This window comes from Gigantopelta aegis, unplaced genomic scaffold (genome assembly GCF_016097555.1).
Source record: "Gigantopelta aegis isolate Gae_Host unplaced genomic scaffold, Gae_host_genome ctg3786_pilon_pilon, whole genome shotgun sequence".
NCBI lineage: Eukaryota > Metazoa > Mollusca > Gastropoda > Neomphalida > Peltospiridae > Gigantopelta > Gigantopelta aegis.
The window spans coordinates 43,360-56,203 of NW_024533511.1; the positions used below are offsets into that span (position 1 = coordinate 43,360).

Below are 12,844 nucleotides of genomic sequence, written 5' to 3' on the forward strand. Positions count from 1 at the left end.
TATATTTTTTCGGGACTTTCCTCTTATATCAAGTAAAGATACTCCATACTGATGGTATAGCATCCATTGTATATATTGTATAGGGGGTCTCAGATCACAAGACTTTTGGAAATTCTTTATCGCTACCAGAAATTTCAAGCTCAGCGTGGTAAAGGTAGTTAGTAACCTGTTTATATATAATTATATTTAAATTCTATACCAGTAATATAATGACCATCATTAATATCCTCGCAACCTATACTATGCAATCTCAGAATGAGTTCTAGAGTTAAGTTAGTTTTTTATTTTATAGATCAAGGAGCTAGTAGTAGTAGTGATACAAGATATGACATAGATGATAATCTCGATGACTCTTTGTTCTCATTCCCTCGTCAATATGATAAATCTTACTGTATTAGTTTTTTTTCAGTAATGACTGATGACTTAGCATATCGACTTCGTCAATTACAGCAAAGAAGAAAGATGAAGGAAAGAGAGTAATGTGATAAAGTAAAGTTTATTATACCTTGAAGAAAGGAAGAGATATAGGATATATATATGTGTGTGTGGTGTGTGTGTGTGTGTGTGTGTGTGTATGTACATGTGTGTGTATATATATATATATATATATTATACTACATTTTTTATACCCTTTAATGTTTAGTGTTGTTTTAGTTAATTAACTTTAATTAATTTATTATGATTATCTAATTATTATTATGAAAGATGGTAAACTGTCTATAACTAACTAAATTATACTAAAATATATAAAATTAACTTCAATTAACTGAACTAGTTGTCACTGACTAAAACTGGTACCTATATTGACACATGCAAAAGTTGAACCATAATATAAATAGACAATAGAATTGACCAACTATATTTCTAATCACTAGACCCTAATTAGTAGTACACACACACACACACACACACACACACACCACACACACACACACACACACACACACACACACACACACACACACACACACACACACACACACACACATATATATATACACATACATATTTTTTGCCACATCTGTACATGTCAATACCCACCATATAATACATTTATCATGATATTGAGTCACCAGACTAGTACTATAAAACTAGTAGTTGTTTGAAGTATATGTTTATAAACTTTTAGTCTGTTATATTAAGACCTAACACTTATTGTATGTGGTAAAGAAAAGAGGAGTTAACTGAATGAATGTAATATAGAAATTAATGTAGTATTGAAAGAAAACCTTGAACAGAACAGTATCTATTTTATACATCAATTTACAATATTGTCCAGTGCTCTATTTATAATGACATAAATAATTAAAGTAATTAGTGTTAAAAATAACTAACTAGAACTACCTAAAATATTTTTTTTAGGAGCAAAACTAACTAAACTACTTAAAAATAATCACACAGAGGTCAAAACTAACTAACTAAACTAATTAAAATAATCATAAAGAGGTCAAAACTAACTAACTAAACTAATTAAAAATAATCTAAAGAGGTCAAAACTAACTAACTAAACTAATTAAAATAATCACAAAAGAGGTCAAAACTACTAACTAAACTAATTAAAAATAATCACAAAGAGGTCAAAACTACTAACTAAACTAATTTAAAATAATCATAAAGAGGTCAAAACTAATTAACTAATACTAACTAAAAGTAATAAACTACTAGGCAATACTAATAACTGTACTAATATCTAAGTCTATTTAAAAATATCAGGTGTATTAATGTACATTATTTAATTCTTATTTCTTTAGAGTCTTCATTGACATTGGAACATTTAAATGAATTTAGAACTGTATTACGAACATTTTATTAATTTCCAACAAAAACAAAAGTTTGATCGTATCTCAAAATACGTCAAGATCAAGTCAATTTACCAATTTTCCAATTCAAAGAACATAACTTAGTTGGTGTCAGAGATCATCAAGTCATCTTTAATAGCTGGAGATACTGGCTGTGGTAAATCAACTCAAGTAAGTAAGTTTAAAATCTAGGGTTATATCTCTATAATTTAATTTTAATTTGTTCAATCCATCCATCCATCTGGAACATTTCATCTATCCATCAGTCTATTCTCTATCCATTTTCATTTCGTCTATCCATCAGTCTATTCATCTATCCATCTGTTCATCTATCCATCAGTCTATTCATCTATCCATCAGTCCGTCTATCCATCAGTCTATTCATCTATCCATCATTCTGCTTCTATCCAGTCTATTCATCTATCCATCAGTCGTCTATCCATCATCTATTCATCTATCCCTCAGTCGTCTATCCATCAGTCTATTCATCTATCGATCAGTCCTATCCATCAATCCATCCATCTGTTCATCCATCTATTTTTCTTCATCTATCAATCCATCCACTATCCATCATCCATATCACTATCCATCAATCAATCCATTCACTATCCATCCATCTATTCATTTATCTTTTCATTCATCTATCAATCCATCCATTCATTTATCTATCTGTCTACTATCTCCCCATAATTCATTGTTTCAATTTCTTAACAGATAATATTAACCCTTTATCACATTACACATAATATAATTCATTTCCTCTTGTTGTTTATATTCCTGCCCTATAATCTCATGCATTCATTTTCTCTAGGTTCCCAGTACCTATTAAGAGCAGGCTATGGAAAGATAGCCTGTACACAACCTCGTAGAATAGCTTGCTTATCTTTAGCCAAACGTGTTAGCTATGAAACTCTCAATGAATATGGAACAGAAATTGCATATCAAGTTCGTTTTGAAGGGTCTAAAACACCAGCTACAAAAGTTCTCTTTCTCACTGAAGGTACTTATTTAATTACTATAATTCTTCCTAAAGCATGGACTAGACAAAATTGTGTCTTTTGCTAAATCTGGTATTATTTTAATGATATTCATAGGTCTTTTATTACGTCAATTAAGTACTGATAGTGATCTGAGTTGGTATGATGTTATCATAGTAATGAGGTTCATGAACGTCATATTCATGGTGACTTTCTCCTTGGTGTTCTTCGTCTGTTAATTGATCGAAGACCCGACTTAAAACTTATCTTAATGTCAGCAACAATTAATATTCAACTATTTTCAGACTATTTTCAAGGTGCCCCTGTCATCAGAGTAAGTTAATAGATATCATTGTAATGTACTATATTAGTATACCAGTATTAAATGTACATGTACTAACAACTATTAACCATATAAGTTAATTATTAACTTCAAGAAGTCTAGAGGTATTATTATTGGTAGGTTCCTGGTCGTTTGTATCCAATTGAGTTACAGTATATGCCAGTTAGTACTGCTCCAGCACTACAGCCAACTGTGAGTGTAATATTTACTGACAGATATATTATAGTATGTCTGAGTTTTAGGCTTTTGAAAAGAGTCAAAAATTGGATCCTAAACCTTATCTACGTGTACTACAACTTATTGATACTAAGGTATTTCTAGAAATGTGTGATAATTCATTTATTGATCTCTCCATTCATTTGTAAATCTGTCCATCCCTCCATCTATCCAGTCTATCCATCCATCTATCTTGTCCGTCCATCCATTTATCCTGTTCAGTCCATCCATCTATCCTGTCCGTCCATCTATCTATCCTGTTTGTCCATCCATTTATCCTGTCATCCATCCATCTATCCGTCCGCCATCTATCTATCCTGTTTGTCCATCCATTTATCCTGTCAGTCCATCCATCTATCCTGTACATCCATCCATCTCTCTGTTCGTCCTTCCATCTATCCATCCATCTATCCAGTCTCTATCCTGTCCATCCATCCATCCATCCATCCTTTCCATCTATCCAGTCATCTATCTATCTGTCTATCCATCCATCTATCTTGTCCGTCCATCCATTTATCCTGTCAGTCCATCCCATCTATCCTATCCGTCCCATCTATCTATCCTGTACATCCATCCATTTATCCGTCAGTCCATCCATCTATCCTGTCCATCCATCCATCTATCCTGTTTCGTCCTTCCATCTATCCATCCATCTATCCTCATCATATCCTGTCCATCCATCCATCCATCCATCTATCCATCCATCCATCTATCCCCTGTTCGTTCGTCCATCCATCCTTCCATCTATCCAGTCATCTATCCTACCTGTCTATCCATCCATCTATCCTGTCCTCCATCATCCATCTATCCTGTCCTCCATCCATCCACTCATAGCTCATCTCTAATCACACATAGTATCCTAAAAATGAGAGGTGATCTGTTAATATTTTTAAGTGGAATGAATGAGATAGCTACATTATTACAAGAAGTCAAGACTATGGACAACATACTGATAGATGGATAGCATTACCACTACATAGTGCACTGTCTATTGAACAAAAGATAAAGTATTTAATGTCCATTTTTATCTGTTTACCTTGTCTTCCCATTTCCTATTTTAGGTCTTTGATGTGGCTCCTGATGGAGTAAAGGAAGTGTGTAATATCAAACTAATATTGCTGAACCTCCATTACTATTATGGTATAAGATTTGTAATTGACTCAGGAAAGGTAACTATTGTGATGCACACCACACACACACACACACACACACACATACCACACACATCACACACACACACACACACACCCACCCACATACACACACACACACACACACCCCACACACACCAACACACACCACACACATACACACACTATGATTTTTTTTAGGTAAAAGAGATGGGTTTGATCCACAAACTAAAATGAATAGACTTCAAGAATTTTGGATCAGTCGAGCAAGTGCAGAACAGAGAAAGGGAAAAGAGCAGGTATAGACTTGTACAGTACTGACAGTAATAAAAGGAATAAATGAAAATATTAATAAATATAGTATTTTTTATATTATTTTGCAAGAATAGTTTTATTTTTGTTTATATCTTCTTACTGTCACACATTATAAACTGTTCTATCAACTTCACAACACATTTGTTTTCTCTCAGGTCGAACTGGTCCTGGTGTGTGTTTTAGATTATACTCTGAATCAGATTATGACTCTTTTCCTGAATATGCTACACCTGAAATACAACGAGTACCTTTAGAGTCTATAGTACTTCAGACCACAGCTCTTGACTTAGGGAATGCTAGAAGGTAACATTCATTACAAGTACCAGCACAATCAGTAATCTAAATTGTAAAATTAGAGTTGATATCATTATGTCAATTATTATGAGTCTACTGTACTATGTCATTGGCTTATTGTATATAATAATATGTCTTTATAGGTTCCCATTTATTGTATATAATAATGATGTCTTTACAGGTTCCTATTTATTGTATATAATAATGATGTCTTTACAGGTTTCCCCGTTTTATTGAGCCCCCTTCTATGTCTAATATTGAAACTTCTATTGCTTTCTTAAAAGATCAAGTAGTACATGTAGCATCTGTTTATTTTCACTCCCCTCCCTCTCTCTCTCTCTCTTATTAAGGGTGCTCTAACTAGTGATGAGAAACTGACCTCTACTGGTAAAATGTTTAGCTCAGTTACCAGTGGATTTGTCATTGGTACAAAATGCTTATCATGGGATCGCTATTTCATGTAAGAAAGGGGGTATACTAAATGTACACGCGAGGAGACAATAATAACATAAGTATCATTTTTCATTCTTTACGGCAGTTGTATCAACCACATACTGCATACTGACAATTATTGTTCTCACTAGAAATATTTCAATTATTACACACAAAACACAATTAATAGTAGACGTATAGTAAGTCAAATACAATAGTATATTGTCTCATTTCCTTAATAGTCCTATGAACTACAGATACATTACCTAGAGAAACTACTCCTAATAATAGTAGTACTAGTGGTAGTTACAATTCTGCCTTGTGATCCTAATATGGTGTGTTACACATATTGTATTCCACTTTCCACTCTTTATTATTTGTCCATTTTTGGTTCAGGTAATAGAGCCAGTGTTAATTATAGCAGCTGGTCTCAGTGTTCAAAGTCCATTTACTCAATCTGCATTTAGTCAAATGAAGCTCACAGTCAAACTATACGACAAGAGCTAGAATCTGAACATGGTGATCCATTTACAATATTGAATGCTTTTGATGAATGGATTGAAGTAAGTGATGTTGTTATAATTAATTAATGTTTCTCTCTCTCTCTGTTTGTTCTCTTAGGTGAAGTCTGAAGGAGTAAGAGCCTCTGCTCAATGGTGTCGGAAACGAGGTATTGAGCAGCAGCGTCTTTATGAAATGGTCAAATTGAGACAACAGTTTCGAGATGTTCTTTCAGTGAGTTTAATGAAGAAACATAATTTAGAATTCATTTTTAATATAGGATCATCACCTCCTAGACTCAGTAGAGTCAGTGAGAGATGAAGTGAGACAAAGGAGAGAATAGTGGAACCACTAAAGGTAGCCGTTGGTCTCAATTGTCTGATAAAGAACAACAAGAATTGAGAGCGATGAGAAAGAGACATCGTACAGAGAACAGAAAAGAAAAATTCTAAAAATGGATTCTGAAGGAGTAGGTCATGTCTAAATGATATATTTTATTACTGATGTGTTTAACATTGTTAGAGTGTACTGGTGAGTATGATGGAGAAGATAGAGAGGAAGATTTATCAGTGGCAGCAGATTTGAAACATTTAGAGTTTAAACTTCTTCATGATCTCTCACAACTCCAGGGTACAGTCCGTAGTATTAACCACATATATTAATATTAATATTGTACTATCCTCTAGTATTAAAACAACATATATATATTACTTTCTTTTTGTGTTTTAGGATGGATCCAGTGAACGTAAGACTTACACACTTAGAGATATTAACTGTTAAGATTGTGGTATGTAGGTAAGTGGAAAATACACTTGAAAAGTAGACATTATAAGAATTGGTAAGTTACTTCAATTTAAAGTGTTATTTGTTATACATTGAAAAAGATTGTAATTGAAGTAAATCATGTGATTTTTTAACAGTTCAATAAAGTATTAATTTTTGTTATCTATACTAAGTAGAAAGTTATCTGATATTATATGGAGTTAAAGGTGTTTTTCTAGAAATACTAATGATCACTCAGTCGCACCCAAAATACTTGTGTAGTGTAACGAGTAATTAGTAACTTTTATGGGATTTAATGTATTGGTAGTCAAGTTTAGAGTATGTTGAAATTTTATTGACCACTTAACAATCCAATACAACAATAGAATAGGATGATGTATGATTTAGTATGTTATAGTTCAGTTAACTTGACAAAGTGTTTAGGATTATCTGGTATATGGTCTGTATCAAGTGGAAAAGATTCCATCATTAAATGTTAAATCATTAGTGTAGTCTTCGTTGTTCTACAAAAATACAATAATGTTGACTAATTGTATATAACTTAGTAATTTGTTTAACAATGATGTAATAATACAATAATGTTACTAAGGTTTGTATATAACTTAGTAATTTTGTTTAACAATGACGTAATAAATACATAATGTTACTAATTGTATATAACTTAGTAATTTGTTAACATGATGTAATGTAATGATAAATAGGAACCATTCAATGTCAACTAACAGTGGTTTAACAACATTTGATTGTGTTGCGCTATATCTATACCAAAGATTAACATTGCTCTACATACCAATTTATTTAATTAGATAAACTGTAATCATTTTGTTCTTGTTTTCATATATCGATGACTTTGATACTACTCATGTAATCAACCAATGTCTTCATATCCTATAGTTACAATATACTACCTGTATAATTAATACACAATGTAATTGTATAACAGGACATATAATTAGTGTATTAGAAATATAACGAAGCCTTTAACACGATCAACATTATTATAACAGATTTATATTCATTCGATCTTCTGATTACTAACTTTGTACATGTACCTAACAAGAAGGACACGACTATTTCTGGACTTCTCAGTTGAATAGCATTGATAATAACATCAAGGGATTATGTTCAAGTTTACAAATTAACACTGGAATGTTTGTTCTGTGTTGTAATATATTTTATAGACTTCCCCTTAGATACTAATAACTATTTTCTCCCTTTTAGAATTTTCCCTAAGAAATACCCGAAATATATGGTACATTTTTAGTAAACAGAACTCCTATTAACCTGCTTTTGACTTTATATAAGAGAACTCCCTACAATGTTTTTTTGTAAACTAATGTTTAATATTTTGTATATTTCCTGCTGATTGAGTCAATTTCCTTATAAAATTAGCAAGAGAGTACCTGTTCTGCTGACTAGAGTGGCTGATTGGACTATGATTAACATTATAGACTCCCTGTTCTTTATTTGGTGAAAAAAATGACATCATGTTTTTAGTAAATACCACATGTGGGTGATTTTATTTGTAGCATTTTTGAGAGCTTTCTCTCTCTCTCTCTCTCTCTCTCCCCTCTGTAGTGGTTTATATCCACAAGTTGCTATTGTGATGAATGTAATGCTTCAAGAAAAAGTATATCTGATTTAATATTTCATACAAAAGTAATTGATACCTTTCATCCTCCCTTCCTTCATGCTCTTTCTTCTCATTTTTACAGTCTAATCATTTCTTGTACTTCATCCAACTAGTTGTGTTCTCTACTAATCCATAATACTTAAAACAAGAGGTACCACATGATATGATATACCGTATAGCAGGTATTATTGTCGGCGAATTTATTTGATTGATGGTCTGCAATAAAATTTCAAATGGAAAAACCGTTAATAACTTTTCATGCCTTCCTCACAGTGATCCCCACTGCTACCCTTCTGCGTAAAGAAACTTCGGTTATTTTCACGAATATTATGCCCCTTATGAAAGAAATGCTCAGCCTTCCTGAAATACTAAAAAAATAGCTTTCACGGGTTCACTTTTGGTTTATATAGTACCCTAGTACCACCCACCGTTTCACACAAACCCCCATTTAATTACCACAACTATTTTTAGCAAATCGCCTGATTTAAAATTTCTCAAATTTTAATGTTGCTTATTTTTGACAGCAACTGTCAAATATTTCGACCGCCAATAATACCCCTATAAAACGGTAATAATTTTTCTATTGAATGGATGGACAATTGAATGAGTCAGTTTAATTGTCTATTTTTTCTAGAGAAATTAACATTAATTTTTATAAAAGATAATAATGGCTATAACATGTTGTTTTTTTTATTGTAGGATTCCCACAAGAGACCTCAAGTATGTAGCAATGCGTGAGTTTATGACATTGAACCATTGGTTCATAATAATGTTAGTGTTTAGTATCTTTAAAAATGTATATATTTATATTGTGACCATATGAGTTTTAAGGAGTACACTAACATATAATGTCATTCACATGGAACGTTAAAGAGTACAAAGATTATCACAGTGTTTTGTTTGTTGTGGTAGGTGTCTAGTTTGGTCTAAATAATTACTAACTATACACAAATACCTTAATAGTTAATGGCTTCCAAGTTTTGAAATGTTTCATTTGTTGTCATTATAAATGTCAGCACCAAATTAACATCATCTTTGTTAGTCTAAGACAATATTTTAATATTGACAATTATGTTACAGTTGTTAATTGTTGTTTATATAGAAACCATTTGGAATTGAGTGTTTACCAATAATATTAATATAATAAAAATTCATGAATGTTATTAAAATCACTGAATGTACTAAATATTGTTGTGTTTACAAGTAACAGCATGTTTAAAACTAATAATTTACACAACACTGTTACATTGTGGGTAATTAACATTGTGGAAGAAAACACACAGTGTTTACTTAATAATTAAATACTAAACAATAACTCCATTCTTTTTGTGAGACTCCACATTATACGAGACATTTCACTTCAGACACACTCATTCAATACTTAGTACAAAAATAATAGTTCCCCCCTTTTTTTTTGATAGTTATTGATAGTTATTGATAGTTATATTAATAGTCATTAACGTTAATTATTTGATTTTGGTCCTCAACTTGTACTACTCATACAAGTAGTCCATTTACTGATAATGTATGCTGGGTTTAGTTTATTAGATATTTAAAACATTTATATTTGGGAGTGGGTAGGGTTTGTGTGTGACACAAATGAATTTACTATTGCTCAATACAGTCCTACACACACCCACACACATAATTATCGTACTCTTATGTACATAGTATGCATTGTTCATATGTTTATTGTGTACATATAGACTTTATTGTCCTAAGTTTGACTCATTCATTGTGAGGACAACCGTCTCTCATGTAATCTCCATTACCCTATATATGGTGTGGGTGTTTATTTTGTAATCATTTGATCTATTATAATTATTATTATGACTTGGTTACTAGAGTATTTCCACTATCATTACCACACAAGTTATAAATGTAGGGAATTATTTTGTTATTGTCTCCTAACAAATAGTCTTCTTGGAACAAATTGACTTTATTAAATATTATTATTACAACCTATTACTCCATACAATCAGTATTGCTATTTAATAATAATCATACTTTAGCCATCACTATAATATTGATACTTAGTCATTTTTCGAAAAAACTCAGACACAACATCCCTTCTTTCAAAGAGCTTTTCCCTTTGTTCACTAAAGAAAAGTACTTCAGAAATATTCTCACTCTTTACATGACCACGCCCCCAAAATTAATACAGCATTTTGATACAAAATATTTCAAATTTACCATATAACGGTACTGTCCATACTTGGTACTGATACTGTATCTAATTAGTATTCCACTGATACTGTGGTATCAGTGGTACAGATCACTAATTAAATAACATGAGTTTTCATATCTAACAAATATGTAATATTGGTTGCTTAATAATATCAAGGTAAATAGATTTTTAATGACATGTTTCAGAAATATTTGCTACAGTTTCTTAAATATCCATAATATCCAATATAATCCAATGGGTACTTGCAGGAAATTACTGGAAACCAATCGTCCATATATGGTCCATACCCTACGAGTCCCCGCATTGCAGACTCTCCTTTTTGTTCTCTCAAATATTGATACTAACACTGACTGTACAAGGTTAGTTTAGTGAGACCATAATTCTAATACAGAGACAATCTTTACCTTATTTAGACTATAGTGGATGAGTGGTTTTGAAATCAAGTTTGAGAAAGCATCCTATACAAGATGCGGTATCTGTGTGTTCAGACCTTACGAACAACTTGGTCATATATTTTTAGAAATGAAACTGGCAGCTCATCCGAGTATGTTGATTAACCATCCAATCATCTGTCCATTCATGTCAGTCTATTCATCCATTCATTTATCTTTTGATCTATTCGTTTCAGGGGTGTTCTGGCCTACCCCTTCATCTATCATAACCTGATAATTATGTCTCTATTTAATCTTATCTCTCTCCATAACATATCTTGGGACTCGCTGTCTACCTATTATACTTACTACACAACCTAATATACTGATGATAACTATTGTAGTAGAACGTTCAAACCTTTAGTAGTTTGTATCACTTTCATTAGATTCAAATCTGCTATGAATATTGTGAATTCGTAATACACACGACCTTGGACAACTGAGTAATATCTAATGTATTCATCTCATAATAATCTTTGTACTTTGTACATCTAAACCACCACCTTTATATTAAGTGACTTTTGTCAACAACAGCCAGCTATTTCATAGCATTGTTTACGGACATTGACTATGTCTGACATCATTGTATTAGCACTACACTATGTTGTGCACTCTCCGGATATATATCAAATAAATAGCTACAAATAGTTTTTACCAGTATGGCCTCCTCTAGTATATTATTGTTCATATTCTAAACATAACTATTTACTATATTATTTGTGTCCTAGATAATCTGTCACTGTCTTGCACACAACGGTCTCTGGTAACAACAAGTTGAGGTTCCTATTAACTTGATGGAATAATTACTTACTCAGTGTTTCATGCACTGTCAGGAAACACTTACATCCAGTGTCATAATGAACTATTACTGTAAGGCACGGAATACGTGATAGTCCGGATATCGATAGAGGTTTTCTAATTTTATTTGAATTATCTCATTAGTTGCTTACTACACACAAGACCGAGTGGGTCCACTCGTTACTCTGGGAAGTAATAGGGGGGCATATCCCCCTCTTAATAAATAGATATTCATTAGAAAACCAGGTTTTTAGGGGTTACCCTAGCACTATCTTGGTCACAGTTTGTACTTTTAACTATCAACTATGATTATGATCCCTACATTTTTACCTATATGTTCCATTGGGCGATGCAGTTGATACATAGATAGTGGCTACTTGTTTGACCTTGCAAGCTAGTGAGCTTTGAGTCACTTGAACCATGTGCCAAGAACAGGATAATATTGAATGTTATTAATAGTATTGACAACCTAATAATTTGTTAAACTTCATCATTTCCCAAGAGATTTCATCTAAGTTCTCATTTGAATTATGAATAAAATTTTATATTTTATTTTTAAATTTTTTAGTTTGGTTAAATTTATCTCCTATTAATAGCATTTCCCAATGAATTTTGATAATCACTCATATTAAAGTATTGTATGTTTTTATTATTTCTCTATTTGGTTATTTTTGACAATATTATCCAATATATTACATTTTATTTTACTCATTAAAGTTTAAGATTTTATATAATGTAATCCTTATTTTGTAAATATTTATGTCAAAGAATTCACTATTTCTTTTAGACAATTCCCCTTTAATAATAAGATTTATAACCATTAGAAATTTAAAATTTTTTAAACATAAACATTTGCCTTTTAATGCACTTAATTTATTAATCAATTGTTTTTAATACCTTATAAAAAATGTCGATTAAATAGATTTTTAATACATTAAATTTATATTTTAACATTAATGGTTAAATTGAATGCCACAATTAAAAGTTATTAACCTAAATTTCCT

At 31.6% G+C, this 12,844-nt stretch overlaps 1 protein-coding gene across 1 annotated transcript; it reads left to right on the plus strand.

Annotated features, from left to right (window-relative positions):
* Positions 1-1,849: 1,849 nt before the first annotated feature.
* Positions 1,850-9,143, plus strand: LOC121392420 (probable ATP-dependent RNA helicase DHX34; the record flags this gene model as incomplete). Its single annotated transcript, XM_041523639.1, is given in 21 exon segments — positions 1,850-1,930; positions 1,932-1,974; positions 2,611-2,799; positions 2,894-2,953; positions 2,956-3,110; positions 3,240-3,311; positions 3,374-3,430; positions 4,191-4,201; positions 4,203-4,267; positions 4,270-4,341; positions 4,395-4,504; positions 4,667-4,676; positions 4,679-4,759; positions 4,933-5,083; positions 5,294-5,363; positions 5,425-5,502; positions 5,505-5,534; positions 5,903-5,974; positions 5,977-6,069; positions 6,128-6,241; positions 9,123-9,143. Coding segments are annotated over 21 exon segments (1,635 nt in total), but the record flags the coding sequence as incomplete, so codon positions are not given.
* Between the last annotated feature and the right edge of the window lie 3,701 nt (positions 9,144-12,844).